Source organism: Urtica dioica, chromosome 2 (assembly GCF_054948205.1).
Source record: "Urtica dioica subsp. dioica isolate 48M chromosome 2, U.dioica_male_clone48M_v1_H2, whole genome shotgun sequence".
Classification (NCBI taxonomy): Eukaryota; Viridiplantae; Streptophyta; class Magnoliopsida; order Rosales; family Urticaceae; genus Urtica; species Urtica dioica.
In genome coordinates this window covers 42,889,517-42,912,426 of record NC_142757.1, presented here as the reverse complement: position 1 = coordinate 42,912,426, position 22,910 = coordinate 42,889,517, and the positions used below count along the sequence as shown (strand labels likewise).

General features: G+C 35.9%; 1 protein-coding gene, 1 non-coding gene and 1 pseudogene across 2 annotated transcripts; 1 reads left to right on the top strand and 2 right to left on the bottom strand.

The window, feature by feature from the left end:
* Nucleotides 1–13,361: 13,361 nt before the first annotated feature.
* Nucleotides 13,362–16,612, top strand: LOC149404831 (receptor-like protein 40; annotated as a pseudogene).
* Nucleotides 16,613–17,163: 551 nt separating this feature from the next.
* On the bottom strand, nt 17,164–17,248 carry TRNAM-CAU (transfer RNA methionine (anticodon CAU)). The gene is given in 2 exon segments: nt 17,164–17,199; nt 17,211–17,248. It is a non-coding gene; the product is annotated as a tRNA-Met (tRNA).
* Nucleotides 17,249–20,176: 2,928 nt separating this feature from the next.
* On the bottom strand, nt 20,177–20,548 carry LOC149404829 (uncharacterized). Its single transcript, XM_089607204.1, has one exon. The coding sequence runs from the start codon at nt 20,546–20,548 to the stop codon at nt 20,225–20,227; it is 324 nt and encodes a 107-aa protein (XP_089463330.1). The 3' UTR covers nt 20,177–20,224.
* Nucleotides 20,549–22,910: the final 2,362 nt, after the last annotated feature.

The window sequence follows — 22,910 nt, the reverse complement described above, 5'->3', positions numbered from 1 at the left end:
TGTCAATAAACCAGCTACTGTCAACCCCGGCAACACCAAACACATGTTATCAAAATTGGGAATCAACAGTATTGTATAAACACACATTTGGGCGCAGTTATCCACCCGACGTTCTCTCGATTCTACCCGGCCTCGCCTCGCCGACTCTCGTGCGGCAGCTCCGTCATGTCTCGGGCCGTGTCCTCGTCGACCCGAACCGCCGCTGTGGGCTCTGCGTAGCCCGCCCTAATCGAGCCTAGACCCTCGAGAACAAAACTCAAACGAAGACCAAACAAAATCCATAACAACTCAGTTACACACGGCAAAAAAAAACAGCATACACGGTCAAGTCTCATGGCCAAGTCCAAAACACGTCCAAAAATCAAAACACAACTAGTCTCGAACACAAATTCAAGCACCGAATCACACCAACAACATCAATAATTCACAGAATCTTCAAATCCCCAATTTATAAACCCTAGTATCTAATTCCTTACCTTGATGAAAGAGACGAAGAACAATGAAACTCGGTTTTCTTTCCCTGGCGTTCTTGTCCCGGTCTGGTGCTCGATGGCTCGCGACGTCTGCTGTTCTCGGTCGGAGCGTGCGCACAGGAGGGTTCGGTGGTCTGAAGTCGCGCGATAACTCGTAGCTCGTCGGGACTCGGGTCAGAGGCGCGCGCACAGGTCTGGCAAAGCTCGGGAAGAGAGAGAACAAAGGAGAGTGAGGGAGATCGCGGCGGCGGCTGGTCGTGCAATCGGCGGAGCGCGCGCGCAGTCGGCTCGGCGCTCGGCGCTCGCGCAGGAGAAGGAAGGAGAAGGAGCGGCCGAGAGGGAAGACGAGATGGAGATTTGCTGAAGCTTTTCTCGTTGGTTTTTTTTCCCTTGTGTTTCTTGCAGGTGGAGTCGCGCGCGTGGAGAAGAGGAGAAGAAGAAGAAGAAGAAGATAAGGAGGAGAGAGAAACGCAAAGTCTTTACTTATTGATGAAGGATTTGAGGTGGGCCTCGAATTCACAAGCCCAACAAGCCTCGACGGAGTTCTTCTTCTTTTGGACGCAAGAGAGAGAGAGAGAGAGAGAGAGAGTGTGAGATTTTGGACGAAGAAGAAGAAGAAAAGAAACGCAGAAGAAGAAAAGAAATAAAGGATAAAAAAAGCAATGAGAAAAAATTGAAAGAAATAAAAGGATAAAAACGTAATTGTGTAAAAAAGCAAGTCATGTTTTTGGATTAAATTAGAGATATTGGATTTTGGTCCAAAACTATTCTGAATGTCATAGTTTAGGAATAATCCCCTTCTATAAAAGAACTATTATTAGCATTTATACTAAAACTTACATGGAAAAACATGACGGCCCAACCCAAAAACAAAGAATCACGACCGGCGAAAAGAGCGAGTTGCTTTAACCTCAATAAAAGGAGGTACGCCAGAAAGGGCGAGTTGCAATGACCTCAATAAAAGGAGGTACGTCAAAAAGGGCAAGGTGCTTTGATATCAATAAAAGGAGGTACGCCAAAAAGGGTTATGCGCTTCGATCTTAATAAAAAGAGGTAGGCCAAAAAAGACGAGGGGTTTTGATCTCAATAAAAGGAGATAAGCCAAAAAGACGAGGCGCTTCGATCTCAATAAAAGGAGGTACACCAAAAAGAGCGACGTATTTTGATCTCAATAAAAAGAGGTGCGCCAAAAAGGGCAAGGTGCTTTGATCTCATAAAGAAAGAGGTACTGCATAAAGGCCGAGGTGCTTTGATCTCAATAAAATGAGGTACGCCAAAAAAGGCGAGTTACTTTGACCTTGACAGAAGGAGGTACGCCAAAAAAGGCGAGTTGCTTTGACCTCGACAAAAGGAAGCCTTCCCCAAACCAACACGCCTCAAACTAGGAAGAAAGACCCTGATAAATGACGAATTTACCCTAACTCTCATCACCTCGCTATAAATAGCTAAGACAAACACATGTCAATGGCTGACTTTTTCTCTCTCTACCGAGACTATACTGTAAGATTATTTCTTCTTAATGAAAGAATATTTCCTTATACACTTAAGAAATTAATATGGAAATAATCTCCACTCATTATGGTCCATATATATGATAATAAACTCATTAATTCTGATCAAATCGCGCTCATATTAATGCCGGAAATCAAATCGCAATCCCTTAATTATGGGATCGCAATATTCTTCATTGATGGTTTGGAGCCTATAAATTTGACAGTTTTGGGGTTCCTAAACTCACTCACACATTCAGAAAATAACACCATCTAGGGGTGAGAGCGAGAGTTTAGAAGATCCTCAAAACAACTAGCCGGAATCGAAGTCCGGAGCTCGCCGGAAAAACTCAACAATGGCCGGAGGTAAACCGATCATTTTCGCTTCCACTTTAACGTGTTCATGTTGCTAGAACACATCTAGTATGTGTAATAAGTTCCTACATATACCAAATTCTCTACTCAACCATTTCTCTAACAAAAAATAATTTTGAGACTAAAATCAAGAACCAATAGAAATCAAAACCACTCAACTCATTCAAAATCATACAAAAAAAGGAACAATCTACTTCCATTCTCTCTAGAGTGTGAGAAGAAAAATCCACTCTCTCCCACAAACAAAGACTACCAAGCCAAATCATATTCCCTCTACCAAAACGTCAAAGAGCTTGAGAAATCGATAGTCAGGAAGAAGGAGAGCCGACCGAAGTCCTGTCGCACTTCAAAGGTTCGAAGTCAGACCACTCGACTTGACCTTTTCTGAGTTTGGCGAGCTTATCGTCAAATTCCATGTTGGCCTTGGGAGCACGAACTCTCTCTAAAAAAATAGGAGGTTAGTATTGAAAAGAAAATACGGACAACCCACGAACTTCTAATGTTAACGAGCTAATTCGTACTAGGGGCGTCGGCCCAGGTCGTTTGAAACGATCCGACGTAAGCACCTAGGAAATGCTCGTTAACAGAAAAATAAAAATAACTTCTACCCCAATGGGTATCCTTCCCACGAATATTTTTAAGAATCCCTTTGTTCAGGAACTTCGACAAGTAAAAACAACGAGGCTCATGTTTCGAATTTGCCTTGACTACAAAGTGACAGAGTAAATCCATCACTATGAGGTGAACTCCCACCTCGATCGAGAGGGTAATGAGCTCGACCACCATTCGGACGAAGTTTCGGCACATTTGAGGGATGGTGAGTTTAAGAACCCTAAGGTACTCTAACAGAAGGGATGGAATCAGAAATCCGAGGCCGTACTTTTCAAAGAAAATGTCATAAACACAACATAAATTATCAATGATCGTATCAGGAGCTGCCCCCGGAGGAGGCTTGAGAAGGTGAACCTCGGGCGGGATTTGATACCTCTTACGGTAAGTTACCAGATCATCAGAAGTGACTAAGGATGATTTGAGGATATCTTCATTCCCATCTAGAATCCTATACGACGATTCAAGGTTGCGTTCTAGGTCTGACACATTTTCTAACATGGTTTTTGGGATCTACCCTAAGCGAGCTCAACTAAAGAAAGGAGATAGAAGTCGAACTGGCAACTTTCTAAAAGAACTCAGGCCGAATTTAAAGAAAATTCGAGTGAAGTCAAGAAACTTACGAGTTCGCTAAAGAGGAAATAACGAAACGAAAGCAAAGAAAAATAGAAAGTTAGAGAACTTACCTGAAAAATTTTCCTCTCTCTATAAATGTAAGAAGCAAATCTGAAGTGACCTTTGAAATATTTTTAAAAATGGGCGGTTAAAACCCACTTCCTGAAAAAATTTCATAACTAACCATCAAATCAAATTTTATCTCTTAGATTCGTGCGAAATATTTTCAGTCGACGCGCCAAAATGATTCGACTTCGGAGTCGTGGCACTGTGGAGACACGACACGTGGGGCGCATGCAGAATAAAATATTTTTAAATATTTGATTCGCGCCAAAATTTCGGACGAACTCAACTCCTTTTTGACTCTTAAGCCTATTCAATATTCTCCAAATATTAAATAGACTGGGGGCTGATTGTGGGGGTAGAGTTCGGCCCCATTGTCATTGAAGCCCAGTTCGATGAAACGACTTAAATAATAAATAAACGAAAATTGTTAATTATTGTCCTACAAATTTAACAAATCATTAGGGCCCGACCCAAGTCCATTAACGAGCTCAGAACTTAGCCATCAAAGGTCGCAACGAAGCCAAAGTCAGCATAGGAGATGCGATATCGCATTGAAACCTGGAGAGTTAACGATTTCTATCGAGCCCATTCAAACATAGGAGTGACGTGGCAAAAGAAGAGGCGATGAAGGACGAAGTCGCCAACACGTGTCTCCGAGAATCTCGCATCTCGTCGTAGTATAAATTCTCTTTTTCGGAGAGAATTTGTACTTTACTTTGGAATCTCTCTCTCTCTCTCTCTCTATTGTATTTTGAGCTCATTAGTCATATCAGAATCGTTGAACTCGTCGCTTATAATTGAGATTGGAATATTAATAAATTGTTTACTCCTCTCATTTAATTTTCGTATCTATTATAGTAAATAACTAATATTCGTTTCTATACAACGCTTTTATGAGATACACATATAAATAAATCGAATCAAATATCCAATCCCATAAATTGTTTTCTTCATGATTGTTGAGGCTCGAAAATGACATCAATAGTGCTTCGATCTCAATAAAAGGAGGTACGCCAAAAAGGGAGAGGTGCTTTGATCTCAATAAAAGGACGCAAAAAGAGCAAGGTGAGGACACCAAAAAGAGCAAGGTGCTTTGATCTCAATAAAACGAGGTATGCCAAAAAAGGGCGAGGTGTTTTAATCTCAATAAAAGGAGGTACGCCAAAAGGGCGAGGTGCTTTGATCTCAATAAAAGGTGGTACGCCAAAAAGGCCGAGCTAGGTGCTTTGATCTCCATAAAATGAGGTATGCCAAAAAGGGCGAGTTGCTTTGATCTCGAGAGAAGGAGATACACCTAAAAGGGCGAGTTGCTTTGACCACGACAAAAGGAAGCCTGCCCCGACCCAGCACGCCTCAAACTAGGAAGAAAGACCCTGATAAATGACGAATTTACCCCAATTCTCATCACTTCACTATAAATACCTAAGACAAACACATGTCAATGGCTAACATTTTCTCTCTCTACCGAGACTATGTTAAATTATCTACTCAGTCATTTCTCTCACAAAAAACATTTTTAAGACTAAAATCAAGAACCAAGAGAAATCAAAACCACCTCACTTATTCAAAATCTTACAAAAAAGGAACAATTTACTTCCATTCTCTCTAGAGTGGGGGAATAAAAATTCACTATCTCTCACAAACAAATGCTACCAATTCAAATTATATTCCCTCTACAAAAGTGTCAAAGAGCTTGAGAAATCGATTCTCATGCTCTTCACTTGATAAGAGGAATATTTCATCATCACACTCTCAATCCCACATATTCAAAGACACGTGGTCAGGTCCACCCACGTCATGTGTCCATAAGTGTTTATCCAAAAAACGGATTAACAACGATGTTATTTTTTTATCATAATATTTAATATACATTTATTATACAAAAAATTGGCTACGTAAGCCATCTAAACTATATGAATTGTAAATTAGTCAACCTTTGGTAAATAATTTGTAAATAGCCAACTTGCATACGTGGCAGCCTATTAACTACCTAAAATATATGTTTGGTTGTGTTAAATAAGGCTTTTATTAATCTGTTAATAAGTTTACTTGACTATTTACAAGAAATTAACCAAAGATGAGCTATATCTCAATCCACTATATCCGTGTGGCTATATAACTTAATAACCCTTTATTATATTTATCTATATACTTGATGATATATGACTCGCACTGGGGAACCTCTTCATACGTTGTGTCTCTGTCTCCCTTCCCCTAATAGCTTACCACCGTTCTTTTCAATCCTCGAATGGTCCCTAACCCGAAAGGTTGGCAGGACAAGCAACAGACATGCATGAATGAAAAAAATAAAAAGATGTGCATATACATGTTCCTTAGTCACTCAATCATAACATGTGATTAATTTGGGATTTAATCAAATTACATTTCATGTGTTTTTGCAATTCATGAAAGTACATATGAAATGGGGGTTCAACCCATTCAAATTACAAATTTATAAAGAGCAAATAGCGGAAATGGATTTAGGCCTAACTTCTTAACAAAAGAGACAGTTTCTCATCCAATATAGGGGTTTAGCTCACTATTAGTAATAGTGAACATATATGATAAGTATATATAAAATTAGAAATGGTAAAAATAAGAAAGAAAAAAAAACTGGAAATACGTTAAGACGGAGGCAGCTAGCCTAGGGGGAACTGCAGGCCCCCTTTATTTTATTTTTATTTATTTATTTATTTATTTTTTACCTTTTGCCCATTTTAAAAAACAATCTTTTTATTTTGTTTTAAAAATTTATAAATTAGGCTCTCCTGAAATTTTATTTTACAGGAAATTCCTAGTTCTGAATACGTGCATCACATGGTGTTTATTTAAAAGTGAAACATATGAGTGAATAAACTTAACTGTTCCAGCATCGCACTATCAGAAGAACTTTTACACAATAAATGTACAATAATGCAATGATATGGTTATTTCAGGTGGCCAAAAACTGCTATAGGAAGAAACCATTATTGATACAGTCAACAATCATATATACTATTTATTTTATACTTGTACAATAATAAGTTGAGTTACGATGCCTGAATTATACAAGAGCTATTTCTTAAACTTGGATATATTGTAGCCCTCGTGAGACGTTTCTCAAAGCCAACTTATTTGGGTACGTCTAGAGAACGGTAATAGTAAAACTTCTTGCCGTGTCTTATCACGCCTCACTTGTGAAATCTTCAAATGTTCTTCATGTTGGTCAACATCATGAGCCTTCGAAGGAAGCCTTGTGATGGTGATGTCTTCCACCTCGTTGAAGATGTTTGGAAAAAAACACAAGAGTTGTTGATGATCGACGAGAATGATAACACGATCGTCGGACAATCGACGAGAATGACTATTTTTGAAAACCTTTGTTTCTTTTCATGAATTTCAAATCCAATATTTGAGCGGACAAAAAATGTTAGATTTTATCAACATAAAATTAAATTTGATTTTTATTTTCTTCTTTAAGGTGCTCGCAATCTCTACACATGAATTAGTAGATATTTTTGGTTTACGAGTTTCACAAGATAAATCCTATCAAAACGGAACTAAATATATCAAATAAAATGTTTAGATACGATATTTTAGTATTTCCATCGAAAATATCTTTTATGTTCCTTTTAATTGATTGCTGATTTTATATACATAATTTCTGAATTCTAGTAACATATATTCAACCTAAAATTCAGCTTTACCATGATTTTGAGCGGTGTGATTTGTGATTACATGACCATTTATTTTATTTTAATTTAACTTTTTGATATTAATTTTTTCTTGCCTTAAAGATAAAGATAAACATATATGCTCTGTCAGCCACCTTTCTAGCCATTTAGAAGCTCAAAACTATTGTGTTATCATAGCTAAAGTTAGGCCAAAGCCAAAATAAATTATATAAGAGGGGCTAAATATAAATTTATAATGTTGAAGATTTGAAAATTATTTTAATTGCATAAAAAAATTAATACTCAAAGATAAAAGAAAAATGGTACTATAATTAGCATCTCATGCTTAAAATCGCTGCATTATAATCTCATCATCAAATTTATCAAATATATATTTCTCACAAACAAATACATGATCAATGTCTTGGAAGTTTAGAAATATTATATGTAATAGCTTACACGCGATCTAAATGTGTTCTACGCAACATGAACACGTAAAAATGAAAGCGAAAGCGAAAAAAATCGAATTACCTTTTTTTATTGTTGTATTTTTCGGCGAATTCAGACTTCGACGGATTATTTTAAGATTTTTCTAAGCTCTCGCTTTCACTTCAAGTTGATTTTTTGAATATGTGAGTCAGCTTATTGACCTCAAAACATTTTTTATTTATTTATAACACAATATTCATTAATAGGGATTATCACAAGTGCACGATTGTAGGTAATTTTCGTAATTTTGATCATTAATTCGAACACCATTTTGCTCATAAATCATGGGTCAACTTTAATATATATGAACGTGGAGAGTATTTCTCATGAAATACCATAGAAAAAAGAAAATATTCTTTCATGATATTCGACCTTAATGGATTGAACTTTTTTTTTTTCGTTGGTGTTACATAATTACTCGTCATTTTCTAATAGTAGTATTTTACCTTCACAACATGTCAATCATGTTAAAGAAGAATATACTAGTTAAGAATATGAATAGATAAATTAGCCACGTATTGTTAATCTATGTTGTGGAGTTAATAAACCTGTAAAGTAATTAAATAAAAAATTATTCATATACATGCATGTTGTGTTCTTGAGGAGGGGGTATGATACTTGTAATCAAGTACTATTAATTTTTTTTGGTTCCGAAACTATTAAATACTATAATTATTAGCTCGTCAAAAGTGCTGTTTACTCTCTCTCTCTCTCTCTCTCTCTCTCTCTCATCACGCTTTAAACAGAAGTATTTGATTGCTCTGTTATACCGAAGATTGATACATAGGCTTTAATTTACATCTCTCTGATTACACATGTTTTTCATATAGTACGACTGTCAGTGTCACTCGACATGACCCTTTTGTAAGAACAAGAATATGATTTGTTTGTAAATATAAAAAATGTTTAGCTAGTTGCTTAACCATTGTTTTGCATATTGGCTATTGATTTAGCTAAGCAAATCTAAGCAAATTAGCTAATTTAAGCTAGTTGCTTAACTATTTAGCTCTAGAAAAATCTATGTGGCAAAAATACTATTTAGCTAAGCAATACATTTAGCTAAATCATTAAAGATGCTCTTAATACACTTAAACATGACATTCGGAAGGGTACCACATTGAAGGAAGGTCTTCCTAATACCATGATGTGTTTGACGGAAGTGCCGATTTTCATCTAACTCGGAAATAAAAATGAAAATGGAAATGGAAATGGCAGAGAGGTTGTTGGAAATTAGCAGGCGTTTTGTTCCCGTTTTGAGATAAGTGTCTGAGAATATTTGTCTATTTATTACCGTTTGAACTCGAAAATTAACAACATTTTTACACTTTCATCAATCCCTCAATTTAGACTATAGATACACCCGATTTTCATTCAATTTTCACAACAAATCACATTCTCAACTCTCTCCAATCTCTTTACAATCTACATTTCTCTCTACAAACTTACTATACACAAGATATTTAGATATATATTTTATATTCTTAAGTTTATATTATATAAATTTTTATTATAAGTATAATTTATACTATATAGTTTTAATTTTAAAAAATATAATATATAGTTAAATTATTAAATTTATAGTTTTATAGTTATTATCTAAAAAATATATTCTATATAGTTAAATTTTTAAAATTATAGTTCTATAGTTATTATCTATAAAAAAAAAATTATATTCTATATAGTTAAATTTTACATATTAATACATTCTTTTAAAATTTTAACATTTGAGTCCCTTTCATTTACCATTTAATTTTTAAATTTTTTTTATTACTTAATGGAAATTAACGGAAATGTTGACTTCCATTAAGCCTAACGGAAATTCATGTTTTTCGACCTTTTTACTAATAAATGTAGACGTATACAGTTGTCAGAAACTGTCGACTTACAAGTCTACAATGAACAACAATTGTAGATATATAAGTCTACAGTTACTAGTAAAAGTGTTCAAAACCATAGTTGCTACTATTTTTGTCCAAACTATCAAAATTGTTACTAATTGAAGTAATACGAACCACGTCGACAAGTTCGATGAAACCTGTGATTCACGTGGTCTCTAATATCTTTTTCCAAATACTGTTCAAGACTTCAACAAAGACTTTCATGGTTTAAGCCAAAATGAATGGAAAAAAAAGTATAAATCTTGGCATGAGCTGGTCTAAACTTCTGGAAGCAAAATGCTTAATTCATCATGAAAGTCCAGATCTACTGTATGAACTATTTCTAAGGTGTTGTGTCAGACAGTAGTAACACCTTTCACTATTCCTAACTCCCAGTGAACCGTAGCTTGATGCTAGTCTAGGCTCCCCCTAGACTTGAGCTCCCATCGCTTTTCACCCTTACAATCACTCAGTGTATTAGTGTGTTGTTCTTCGCCCAGGAAAACAAAACTCACACAATGGAGAATACACAGAGACCTTTTTGGCACACTCAGGTTTTTCGGCGTGAAAGTGTGTAACCCTACCTGGGGTTTCGCATTGTCTTATATACGAGACAAACAAAACGAATGTCCTCTGATCCAAGACAGAGACAGATGGCACGCATCCAGCGAGCCCAGAAATAAAGCTGTCAGCAAGACTTCACCGCGAGCTGACAACTTTAACCAAGAGATGTTCTTTGAGATGTTAGAACCACCACGAGAGACAATAAGCAAGCCTGAATCAAAGAGCCAACTTCTTGTAACAACACATCATCTAAGCAATTGAAGAGATGGTTAAGAAGCCAAAATCGTTTTATTTTTCATCAGATTATAAATGTGCATGACTTTTGGGATTCTTAAATCGTTTCAGCTTAAATCGATGGCTTTTAATGGGCTGAAACAATTGATAATGGCTTAAATCATGAAAGTCTTTATTGAAGTCTTGAACTCTTGTATTTGGAATTGGCTCATTGACATGTCTTGGTTTTGACGCTGCTTTTATCATATCATGAAGCCATTTCCTGTTGAACACGTGAAGATCTTCATCTAACATGACAAATCTTTTGCTTCAACCCAATAGACTTTAGAGTGACCATTTTTTTTAAACATAAGATTTGATGAAAAACTAAACATTAAAAATGGTTTATTATTATTATTATTATTTTTTTTATTATTACCAAACATATACACTAAAATCATATATGTTACTATTTAAAAAAAATACTAATTTGTTAAAAGTTACTTCATTTTTTTTCCATCCTAAGAATAAGAGGTAAATTTCTGCTGGATAATACTTATATAATATTTTATATAAATTATATTTATGTTAGGTAATGTTATATCCATGAGTCTAATCTGACTACATCGTAAACCTACTATGTTAATGCATCTTATTACATCGCAAACTTACTATATTTTAACTATTTATTAATTACCATGATAAGAAGACAATAAATTATATATTATTATATGTTATGTGTATAATTTATGATTATAAAATGCATGATCAATTTCCGCTGTAACGTCCGGGTATACCGTTTGTCTTATATGTTGAAAAACAAAAATTAAAAATTATTGTCTCCTCACAACTCACAAGGCACAAATTAGCACAGTGAGCATATAAGCGAGAACACATGAATCTACTAAATTTTATATTGAAAATGAACAGAGGCTTTTTTTTAAGGGGTTTTTTTTTTTTTTTTTTTTTTACATTTAGTTGAAAAGACAAATTAATTGTCATTAGAAACCTCAACGGTCTTTTTCGAGACATCGTAAGGGACAGAACCCTTTGAACCTACAAAAATGGAGTCCAATGCACCAATGCTGTTGTTGTGAGCCCCGTTGAGACACCCTTCAGCACCGCCGACCGCTAGAAATTCCCAACTACTAAAAATAATTTTAGAGAACGTTCGAGATTAACGTGAAAGATCAGTCTTTTGTACTCAGAATTTGAACATAACGAACACGAGATATTGACAACTAGTGAAGAAATCTCGGGTAGATTTTAGAAAAAGAAACATATACTAAAAAATCTTCGCGAAAAGCCGGCAAAAAAAATCGAGATTTTGCCATGATTGTGGCCATATCTCCCGAGTCTTTGTGATTGTTTAGGTTGTTGGTCCTCCTAGAGTTTTATAGGGCCGACGCATGGTTTTGTGTTTGGTCCGCCCTCACTGCCTCTACCGGTGCACAGGGCCGGCCCAATGATTGTCGAGGCCTTAAGCGAAACATTAAAATGAGGCCTTATAAAAATAAATAAATATAAAATTCAAAAGTAATAATATCAATTTTTTAACAACAATTTTTAATATTATCTTCTTAACTTAAAAGACAAAAAGAGAAAATGTCTATTAAGATCTTTGTGAGCACGCGTCTTCAACTTGTCCATTTTTCGATCCAAATACCTAACAAATAGATAAACATACAAACAAAAGATTTAGCAAATAAATATTTATAAAAATTGAACTTTTCTAACCTTTTGTGATGCAAACATATTAATTAGATCTTTGAATTCAAGCTCGGATAACATATTTTTTTCAATTGACAACATGGCTAACCCGTTCAACCGTTCTTGCAACATAGTTGATCTCAAATAAGATTTTATTAATTTCAACTTTGAAAAAATCCTTTCGGCTGAAGCCACGGTTACAAGAATAGTTAGTAATATCCTATAAGCAATGCATGCATTTGGAAAACAATCAAGTGTTTCACGTCAAACAAATTAATATAATCAAGTGTTTCAATTGGATGCGCAACGGCACTCAGAAGACCAAAGGGCTATGGGTGGGCCTTTTTTTCTTTATTTTAAATGACAGTTTCGTGGTGGGCCTTATAGAATTCAATACAAGTTGTCCATAAGGTTCCTATCATATTATGCCTTAAGTGTTTTGAACCATATGGGCCTTATGAATATATTGTGGGACTTATTAGATTATGTAATTAAATACAAAAATTTGGGCCTTATATTTTCCTAATTTTATTGGGCCTTAAGCATATGCTTACATCGCTTATCATTGTGGCCGGCCCTGTCGGTGCACATTTTACTTGTGATATTTCTACTTATTGATCGTCTTTTTTTATAACCGTTGTATCCGGTTGACCCGACTAAAATCCATCAGGCATGGGCATTACCCGTTGATGGGTTTTGATAAAAATAATTCAGTTTCTTGTTGATGGTTCAATAATAAAAATACTTGATGGGTCAATTATATATATATAAAAAAAAAACCTGAATATAGCTGTCTATTGTTTTTGTTATTACCAGTCTAAAAGGTATACTAAACAAAATTATGTCAAATAATGAATTTTATCATCTACAAATAATTGCTTAATTAAACATTATGTACATGGTTTCTGTCGATAACTCTACGATATATAAGGTCGGAAGAAAATAATTTTATTTGTAAAATAAAGAAGCAATATTATAAAGTCAAATAAGAAACGGCCAGTTCCCTTTGTAATATGTCTCTCTTTTTTTTTTTTTTTCATTCAATACTATCATCTAATTTTCTCTCCATAGTTTATTCAGCAACTTCCTAATAAGTTCCTCCAAACATTTATGTCCCTGCAATTTTACTTTTCTTCTGTGTGTAGTTTCCTGCGAGCTTCCTACGTCTTGGACAACATCTTTCTTTTTTCATGCATTTATGAACTTCAAAATCAATATCTTGGACATCATTTTGTCTCATGGCTCCAGTTCTCTCATGGCTTTGGATGTTCTTAATTTTGCTGTCAGGCTTTCACACACAAAAAATCTCTTGCCAGTATCAAGACTCTCAGCGAAAGATACTGCTCCGTCTAAAAAACAGCACTAATTACAACATCTATTCATCGACGAAGCTTGCGAAATGGAGCGAGGCTTCTTTTGAATACTGCGACTGGGAAGGCGTCTCTTGCGACAAAGAGGGCATCGTCGTTGGTCTGAGCCTGCAAAACGAGGGAATCTCTGACGGACTTGACGATGAAAGCGCTCTCTTTGATCTGCAACATCTTGAGAGCCTTGATTTGTCGTTCAACGTCTTTAACTCCTTGATACCTTCTAGGATCGGCGACCTCTTGAGCCTGAAACTACTGAATCTCTCCGCCGCGGGATTTGTGGGACAAATACCACGTGAGATGTCGCGGTTGACGAAGCTGACCATTCTCGACGTTTCAAACTTCTTCTATGTTAATTATCCTCTGAAGCTCGAGCGTCCGAGCTTTGGCGAGCTGGTTCAAAACATGTCCGTGCTTGAAGAGCTCTATCTCGACAACGTGCCCGTGTCGCTAGGCGGGTCCGAGTGGGGTCGGGCTTTGTCATCTTCACTGCCCAACCTGCGAGTGTTGAGCTTGTCTAATTGTAACCTCTCCGGCCCATTCGATCAGTCGCTCGCGAGCCTCCGGTCTCTGTCTGCAATTCACCTTCACAACAATAACTTGTCTTCCAAGGTACCGATGTTCTTCGCAAACTTCTCAGAATTGACTTCCTAGAGTCTTTGGAACTGCGAGTTGTATGGCGAATTTCCCCGCGAGATTTTCAAGGTATCATCTCTGACGTCTATTTACATATCGCACAACCCTTTGCTTCAAGGTTCTCTTCCCGAGTTCCATGAGAACAACACCCTTCGGAGTCTCAGCGTGTCTTCAAATAGCTTCAGCAAAACGCTTCCGGGTTCCATGGCCAAACTAATACAACTCCTCTACCTGGATTTATCATTCAACCGTTTCACCGGCTCGATTCCATCTTTTAACAATTCAAAGAACCTCAACCAGGTTGATCTCTCTAGCAATGGCTTCACCGGAGAAATTCCAATGTCCCACTTTGCAGGCCTGCAAAATCTCATCACCATCGACTTGGGAAACAATATGTTCAGCGGGACTATTCCCGTCTCCCTCTTTTCACTTCCGCGGCTCGAATTCATGCATCTAAACAACAACCGATTCAGCGGCTGCGATTCTGTGTTTGAAACCCCGCCATATTCTAGATTGGAATTGGTAGATCTTAGCACGAACGAGCTCAAAGGGATGTTCCCAGCGTCCATATTCAAACTCGGAAACCTCACTACCCTTCGGCTCTCTAGCAACAATCTCAACGGCACTGTGGATATAAGCATGTTCCGAGCGCTTGGAAGACTTAAACTTCTTTTTCTTTCGGACAACAAATGGTTCGTAAATGCAAGCGGAGACGATTCTGCTCTCATGTCTTCCCTCAACTCAGTTTCTAATTTAGGCCTCGCGTCTTGTGGGCTTAGAGAGTTTCCAAATTTTCGAAATCTATCATCTTTGACAGATTTGGATCTTTCGGGTAATCAGCTCTCTGGGGTCATACCAAACTGGATTTGGGAAGGTCCACATGTCATCGACCTTTCGGGTAACTCCTTAGTCAAGATGGAGGAACCCAGTTCTATTTCCCGCTCCATCGTTGCTTACCTTGACTTGCATCGCAATCGACTCAATGGAAAAATCTACCACCTACCGCCGTACGCACAGTTTGTAGATCTATCGGAGAATAATTTTACTTCTTCTATTCCCGTCGACATCTTCAACGGTCTTTCTTCACTGTATTTTTTCTCGATTTCAAAGAACGGGTTAACCGGTGATGTGCCTGAATCAATATGCTCTTCAACAACGCTTAAAGTTCTCGATTTGTCTTACAATCGGTTAAATGGAGAGATTCCAAAATGTATGTTGTCAACGATGAGCCAGACCATTCGGGTTCTGAATCTGCAAAAGAACAGCTTCCGGGGCCAAATAAAAGACTCATTTTCGACGAATTGTAGCTTGAGGGCGCTTAATCTCAACGAGAATTTCATCGAGAAGCGAGTCCCAAAATCTTTAGCAAATTGTGCTGCGTTGGAATTTCTAGACCTGGGAAACAACGAGATTGCTGATGAGTTCCCATGCTTTCTGGCAGAGATAACGACTCTTCGAGTCCTTGTTCTCCAATCCAACAAGTTCCATCAAGTTATCAGATGCCCAGCGACAAACTCCACGTGGCCAGTGCTTCAGATATTTGATGTGTCTTACAATAACTTCTTTGGACCACTCCCAATAAGATTGTTGTCAAAATTTAGAGGGATCGAGAGGGATGACGATGATCAGGCTGAGGTGGTTGGATTTTGGTTGGAAAGTCATTTGAATCGTAACAGATTGTTGAAAATCGATATGGAGACGTATTATCGCGACACAGTGACTGTGACATTTAAAGGCAAAACAAGGGAGCTTCAGAAGATTATAACTAGCTTTTCCTCCATTGATTTCTCGAGCAACAACTTCCACGGAACAATACCGGAGGAGATTGGACTACTCCGAGGACTCTATACCCTGAACTTATCGAACAACGCCCTTTCTGGTGAAATCCCTCTATCTATAGGGAATTTATGGAGACTCGAGTCCTTAGACCTCTCGGTCAATGACTTGATCGGATCGATTCCTGTATCGCTCACGAGCCTTAATTTTCTCTCCTTCCTCAACCTTTCCTTCAACCATCTGGTTGGGGGAATCCCGAGAGGTAATCAGATTCAAACATTCTTGCCCGATTCCTTTACAGGCAACGAAGGACTTTGTGGCTATCCATTGGACAGAAAGTGCTCGGATGATTCGTCAAAAAACGCTAAGAAAGTAATTCGATCGGAATCTTTGAATGGTATTGATTGGAATCTGCTGAGTGGTGAGCTTGGCTTAATATTTGGGCTCGGAGCTGTCATTGCACCGCTCGTTTTCTGCAAAAGATTGAGAAAATTGTACTTTGAAAGCGTCGACGACATTATTTTCAGGTTCTTTCCTTCTGGAGTGTCAAGAAAATGGTTTATGTGGACCGCAGACGAATAAGCTTGATTTGAGTCTACATTGTTGGAATTAAGTTTGTCTGTTTTTTATTTTTATTTATTTATTGTTGAAGTTTAAATAAGATCAGGTTTCCATTGCTTTTGCATGGACACTGATTAAGTGTACTTGTGTTAGACGATTACTTCTTGCTGGAATAACAGTCGAAAGCTCGTTTTGTTTGAGCAGAAAAATAGTATACGATAACCGTAATGATTACGAGTACAAGTATATGGATTATCACTGAAAGCCAAATACCCAGCCAGTTCAATATTATTGGGGAGAAATCTTATATTTAAGTACCGCGAATCGATGAACTTCTCTACTTCTTTAACAGAACCATAGTCAAATTTTCCGTGAAAGACATGGTTAAATTTGCCGAGAAAAACATAGTCAGATTTTCCTGCCCTGCGATTTCTGAAACGCGACAACTTCGGACAATGACAAGCATATGGACATTCACAGTGGAAGATTATTTGTGTCTAACCTCGAAGAGCCTTCTGGCTATGGCGCGAATTGAGTAGCTGAGAAGACGAGAGAGACTTCTCTGTTGGAACGATAAGAGCAAGCGAGATGATAAATATGATAGCGTTTGGTTGCGAAGGAGATATAACTTGATTTTGCCCAATTTGATTTTTCTGTTTGAGCCCAAAATTTCAAAAAAAAAACTATAATGGGGTGAGAGAGGCTCGAACTCTCGACCTCAGGATCACTCAGTAGCTATGAGACCTACGCGCTAACCAACTGCGCCACCACCCCTTTTTGAAGTACTCGTAGTGAGTTAATTTAATTACAGACAGAGTTCTTTCTCTCCCTCACTCTCGCTTCTTCTTTCTTCAGTTCAGACAAACTGACAATTTTGTTTCGTTAAAACAAAAATCCCTCTCCCCAAAACACCTGCCCTCACTCTTTCCGAAGGTATTCTTTGTTATTCTTTGTTTGTTTTGTTTTGCTTTCTCAGCTCAAGTCTATTTCTCTGCACACTTTCGCAGCATAATTATTAAATCTTCCATTCATTCCTTCCAATCATTCTTAGACTCTCTCATGAACCCCTCATCAATATTTGTGTCTCAAAATCTTATTTTCTATACTTCACTCTGGGCTTCATTCCGTCACTCTGGGTTTGTCTATGTCGCCATATAAGCGATGACCCATGTTTTATTTTCATGGTCCAATATGTTACCAGAATAAAAAATGGGTCTGTATGTCAAGAGTGAGTGAGTAACACTGTTGCTGAGTACGAGTTTGTAATAAGAGTATGAATTCAATCGAGCATAGTTTATTAATCTTTTGAGAATCTGTTTATTACAAGTTTGATTACCTCCTGGGTTTTGTCTGCTGAGGATTTTAGGTTCTGTTTCTCAAAATCTCATTTGGGTGATTAATTCAACTTGGTGTCTTCGTGGTCGCTTAGCTAATTAACGGGGTTTTGTTTAATTAATTGAAAATTACATGTTGATATATCTTTAATTTGTTCATAATTTTTTTTATCTCGTGGAAGTGAATTTATGATTCTGAGCAGTAATTGATTGCCGTGATCTTTCAGGTATTGAGGGTAAATCTTGGAATGGAAATTAGTTCTCTCTGCTGAAGGTAATGATACGTTGCTGTTATTATTATTATTATTATATTTTACATAGTCAGTTGCCATTGTAGATCCCTTTCAATTGCCTTCCTTTTAAAACTTTCTTGTTTCTTCAGTTCTCAATATGGCTAACAAATATAGTGATGAGTCAGAGTAAGGAATTTCCATTCTAAAAAGAAAGTTGTTTATATACCATCCTCCGAAGTATGATTGTACTTGGTCTTCACTTGACTTTGGAAATAAACACACAGAAGCAAAATAACATTCTCGAACTAAATACGGTGCAATATACTCATATTCAGTTTCTGCTGTCTTTGGAACCCGAGTCATAGGTCAAAACATAAAATTTGAAGGAAAATGAAGAGTCGAATGAAAGTCGTAGTTCTTCCAAGAAAATATATTTAGAGGGAAAGAAAGTCACACATGTGACCAGTAACGAAGCCATAATTTTTAGTCAGGATGGGCATAATTTAAATTTTTACGGATGTGATTTAGAAAATGGACGAAATTTAGGGTTGAATAAATAATTTAGTTCAAGGAATTTGGACATTCCATCATATTTTTCTTCAAGAATTGCTAGAATTTTCATTTTCCCCTCGTTTTTCCAACGAAAAATAAATTGTAATCACAGTTATACTCTTTCTTCGAATTTCTCCTCGGAATTTCCTTACCTCGAATTTTTCTCATTTCAAAGATAGAAAAAAAAAACAGTGGATTCTCATTTTTCTTTCACCAAATCTTCCACCTAGGGCCGTTCCAAACTCACTCGAAGGGACCCTAGGCGAATTAATATTTTGGGACCCTTCGATAATAGTCAACATTTAAATAAAAATAAAAAAATTTAAATATTTTAGGTATATATATATAATATATATGTAAAATTTTGGGGCCAGCCCAATAAGAGGCTCTAGGCACTAGTTTTGCTCGCCTATAGTCAGGGCCACTGCTTCCATCCACAAGCCAAAGAAATTATTGGAAAGAAATAAGTATTTTTAATTAAATTAATTCATATTAGGAATGGACAGCGGAAAAAATCAAACCTTCTCCGGCGAACCGCTCGACGGAAACGGAAACGACGTGACGACCCGGCGCATGAAGAATCGGGAGAGGCAGCGCCGATACAGAGCCCGAAAACGTCTCGAAGCGGACTCGACGACGACGAGGGCTCCTCTGCTCTTATTGACGAACTCGACTCCGACGCCGGAGGAGGAGAGTGAAGTGATAATGAATCCGGAACCGATCGCTGTAGTCCACCGCGAGTGGATTCCTTGGGTCCACTCCAAAAGGGACTGGAAAAAGGACGCGAGAAAGGCGTCGACCAGCGACAGTCAGTCCTCGTCATCGGGGTTGACTTCCGGGCCCAAGTCGGAGACGCTGCTGGATACTGAATCTGTTGACCGACTCAACAATGGAACCGTGATTGGTCGGAGGGATTGGAAAGCCGAAGCGAGGACCAGGAAGTCTTGAAAATTTTAGAACCGGGTTAGTCTCGGTTTTTTTTTTTTTTTTTTTTTTCTTCTATTATTTATTGGTTTTGTAGTTTGGTTAGTGGATTAGGATTGGTGTGTGAAGAACTATATGTTTCTGAGTTTTGCTGTAAAAATAGAAAATTAATTTGTGGAATATATATCTGAAAAAAAAAGATTGCAGACACTGAGATTATTACACAGATGTCAATTAGACATACCAAAAAAAAAAAAAAAAAAAAAAGAAGCTTAGACGTGATTAATTGGTGTTTTGTAGCACAATGGAATGAGCTTGAAAATTATAAATGATATAATAAATCAAATACCTGTAATGACAGCCTCTTAATTAAAGATCCAGAAAAGCATAGTTTATTTATTAATTTTTTTTTTCTTCTTCTTTCGCCTGTCTAGTTTGCATGCTTCCTTGGATTATGGTAAATTTTCAAATAAGATCTAAGCTTTATTAACTTTGTTTGAAACACAAGCACACACACACATATATATATATATATATATATATATATATATATATATATATATATACAATTATCATTAATTGGCAACACAAGACATTGATTAAATGCCTAATGGAATATTTATACATAACATGTAAAACATGCAGATTGATCTCCCCCTAAGAAATTTATTTATGTATAACCATTATTATAATGATGATAATCATTATCAACCCCTCTCAACTAAATTCTCAAAGCTCCAATCCCTTCTCATCCCGGGGCTCCTCACCAGCCTCGGCTCCCCGTCCCCTTCGATAGCGTCGACGCTGCGATTCCGGCGGTGCCCCAACTTCGAGCCTGTGCTCTTCTGCCGGGCCTCGGCCGATGGGCCGCGCTTCATTTGCTGGACGAGATTCCCCGACCAGCTCCTCTGCCCGTGGGCCCGCCTTGCCCGGTTGAGCTTCTCGTACGAGAATTTCATCTCCCCGCCAGCTCGGTCCCCATCCGAGTTCGTCTTCTTTACGACTTGGCACGAGAGGCAATTAAATGTCATGCCGGTTAAGTGTAGATTTTACGAGAAGCAAAGCCTGATTAGGGTTTATAATTTCTTGGCAAGAAAAGCCCTGCTAGAAATTAATTATATATTAGGATTTGGATACCTCATAAGTTTTGAATTTAAAAAAAAAAACATGGAAGAGAAAGGGAGATAATAATTAAGAGGGGTTGGATATTTTTGAAGTGTAAATACTTGTACTATATATATGCAATAATTTGGAGTAGGGTGGTTTTGCTTTGTTTTGTTTTTTAGCTATTTTTTTAATTATTAAGATCGTTGCTGTGGATTTTACTATCCGCAAACTCAGGTTAACCATTCTCATTTGGGATTTAGACAGTTTTATCCCAACTAATTCATAAGGATTAATTATTATCTATATTCTGTTCATTTTATAGTTTATACTGCTGTACTTGTTACTTTACGGATAAAATATTGATGATGTGTTATGCGTCAATGCTAAACTTTATAACTATAAATAGAAATACAGTTAAATCTCTTCCAAGGATAAAAACTCAATAATTCTATCACTACATATTTAGAAGTTGTTTGGCATGATATTAATGAGCTATTATTATTAAAATAAATTAGTTAAATAATTTGTTTTTTTAAGCATAAAAATTAAATATCATTCAAGTCATTAAAAGTGAGCTTAAATGAGATTTTGACAATTATTTTTAATTTTAGTAGATATGAATTAAATTCATTTCTAATGTCCTAGTATTTCAAACATATTAGTTTATTATATATTTTTTCATATAAATATAAATGAATTATATGTAAATATTCAATTTTAATTTAAGCCGATGAACTATAGATTCTAATAAGTTTGTTATTAATCGTAGTAGTAAAATTAAAAAAAATCACCTTCTTTTATCAATAAGTAAAAAAGGCTTTCTAGTTTAATAAAACATCATCCATACATATTGATTTTATCACTTTTACAAATAGAATATATTAATTATTAGAAATAAAAAATATAACAGTTAAACTTAAAACAAAATAAGGGTTTATAGGTTTTAAAATTTCAAATTGAAGTTTATGTATGATCATTTATTTTATTATATTTTTAATTTACAAGAAAACTAGATACGTTTGTATTTTTCTAGAAAATGATGATAGTATTGATAAAATGGATAAAAAAAATTGTAACTATGAATACATTTCATACCGTTTAACGTGAATTATTTTATTTTCTGTTTGAATTGTATTTTTTTCATGATATTCCCGAACACTCATTTAAAATGCCAAATTGAATGATCATTTTAAATGTAGACAATTTGAATGCTACGTCAAACAGACTTTTGGTGTAATTTTGACACCAAATAAATAGTGTTGTACTAAATGTGATATAACACTGTTTATCTGGTGTAAAAATTATACCAAATTTTTAAACATTATTTTATTCTAATTAATTCATAATTAAAAGTACATATTTTAGTTAATTTAATTAATCAATACGTTTTTAAATGGTTAGAGCTTTATTCATTATCCAAATTAATTTTTTAATACCATTTAAATTAATCAGATAATTTAAAAGAAGTTTAGTGATATCAAACCAAATTAAGGTGATCATTGATAATAATAATTTATACAAATCAATGATAAATCAAACCAAATTAAGGTGATCATTACAAGAAAATATGACTACAACGATAAAATACGACAAAAAAATAGTTAAACTTATAGATCAATAAAAAAGATTAATATCTATGTAAAATACTACTAAAAATATTATATTATCTAGAGCGGCGCAAAAAAACTGGTAAAATCGTAAATCGGACCGCACCGTTGATTTTTAGACCGCTGGGTTTGTTTTAAATGGTTTAAAATATCATCGGTCCTGCCCGGCCGGGTTTGTACTTTTAAACGATCCGGTCAAAAAAATTTAAACCGTAGTTTAGACCAGACCGGGTCGGTTAGTATTTTAAAAAAATTAATAAAAAAAACATATCTAAGACGTTCCGGTCTAAAAATGAACCGGACCGGTTACTATTTAAAAAAAATATAAATAAAAAATAAGTTAAAATGAAATGGTCTAATTTAAAACAGTCTAATGATTTATAATTATTCAATCTAATTAGATTAAAAATTCCAATCAGCATATGGAGTTGTATAACAAACCGAATCCACGAGAATTTTAACATTTCAATCTTATTACTGACGTCAATACTCTAATTATTAAAGATTAAAAATGGCTAAAAAGGCATTCAATTAGTAAAAGACCGGCTTGGCATATGTGGAGGGCTAAAGCAAAATATTTTAACTAGACCCTGAAGTACATACATAATTGAACGAAATTTGTGTTGTACGACCTACGATTTTACTCTCTTTTTTTTTTTTTTTTTTTTTTTTTAAAAAA